A 1,605-nucleotide genomic window follows, 5' to 3' on the forward strand; every position below is an offset into this window, starting at 1 on the left:
GGGCGCGCTCATGGCGCTGCTGGTCGCCGCCACCGTGGTGGGCAACGCGCTGGTGCTGCTCGCCTTCGCCGCCGACTCCAGCCTGCGCTCGCAGAACAACTGCTTCCTGCTCAACCTGGCCCTCTCCGACCTCTGCGTGGGTAAAGCACCGCCCGGGCACCGTCCCGCGGGCGTGGGGCTGGAGGGGGCGTCCTGGAGGCGCTGCTGCTGCGGGGGTGGGTGCTCGAGAGCTTGATCCTGCCTGGGATTGATGCTGGAGGGTTTGATCCCGGACGGTGCGGAGGGCTGGATGCTGGGGGGTTTGATCCTGCCTGGGATTGATGCTGGAGGGTTTGATCCCGGAGGGTGCGGAGGGCTGGATGCTGCCTGAGGCAGGGGATGGACTACATGGGACCCGCGGAGGTCCTGTCCAGCCCCACGGCTGAGAGGAGCTCAACCCTGCCCAAGAAACAACTCCGTTTTCTGCCCCTTTAACCGCTGTGAGACTGGACCTGATGGAGCCGGGGGCTGCCCAACCTTGTGCTCCCGTTCATCGGTGCAGTGTGTTTCCAGCCCCTCGGCAACAGGCTGGCACCTTCACAGCTGGGTCACAAGCCAGGGGCGGGTGCCCTGAGCCGCCTGGTTTCAACATCCATGCCCCCTCTCCCCGCAGGTGCCTTCTGCATCCCCTTCTACGTGCCCTATGTGCTGACGGGGAGGTGGACCTTCGGGAAAACCTTCTGCAAGCTCTGGCTGGTCACCGATTATCTGCTCTGCACCTCCTCGGTCTTCAACATTGTCCTGATTAGCTATGACAGATTCCTCTCCGTGACAAGAGCGGTGAGTACCAACATGGCAAAGGATGGCAGGATCCCCCTCCCCTCCCTTTCTTCTCTGCATGCCTGCATGCTAATTAAAAGCCTTTTGGATCCCCGGAAATGATGACTTGTTTAGCCTGGTGACAGCAGCAAACAAGTCTCAGAAAATATACAATGCACTGGAGCCCCTTGGCTTCAGATTACGATTGTTGTTTGACACAATCAAACGGTTTGAGGTTCAAACTCCATTATGCAGGTTGTCCCTCATCAGCTGACAGGGAAAGAAGGTGTCTGAGTGACAGCCAGTCTCTCCGAGTGAAGCAAGCAGGCCTTTTATTAGCTCCCCATGCTTATTATTTCCAGGAGAACAAACTGATCACAACAGGAGCTCCAGCAGACAGCTAGGGGAGCTTGCTCGCGAGTGCAGAGGAGTTCAAGGCTAGCGCCTGCAAGCAATGCCAGGTTACTTCGGGACCAGGGAAGGATGCTCAACACCTTGCGCGAGCTGGTCAGCAGAGCAGGGGATTTAAGGCTGTTCTGCCTGGCTCCAAGTTTGAAATGAAATCTCTGCAAATGTGGCCCAAGTCGTTGTGGGGATTCAGAGCCAAACTCCTACTGAGTTCGAGGACATCTGGATGTGAGGCTCAGCAGGGCAAAATGCATCAGCTGGGACCCTGATGCTCCCTGAGTTCCACTTCCAGCCCTGACAATAGCTCGCTTGTACAGCCTTAATGGCTCCGAGCCTCGGTTTACCCATCTGTCAAATGGGGGCAACCCCCCCCCCCCCCCACTAGCTGCCGGGGGGGGG

General features: G+C 58.6%; 1 protein-coding gene across 1 annotated transcript in view; it reads left to right on the forward strand.

The window, feature by feature from the left end:
* HRH3 (histamine receptor H3) overlaps positions 1-1,605 on the forward strand; it is a 35,573-nt gene that overhangs the window by 31,585 nt on the left and 2,383 nt on the right. The window contains exons 3-4 of the mRNA XM_019509757.1: positions 1-140; positions 653-819. Coding sequence (XP_019365302.1) covers positions 1-140; positions 653-819 — 307 coding nt within the window. The remainder of the gene's footprint in view (positions 141-652; positions 820-1,605) is intronic.

This window comes from Gavialis gangeticus, unplaced genomic scaffold (assembly GCF_001723915.1).
Source record: "Gavialis gangeticus isolate Ggan-Ray unplaced genomic scaffold, GavGan_comp1, whole genome shotgun sequence".
Classification (NCBI taxonomy): Eukaryota; Metazoa; Chordata; order Crocodylia; family Gavialidae; genus Gavialis; species Gavialis gangeticus.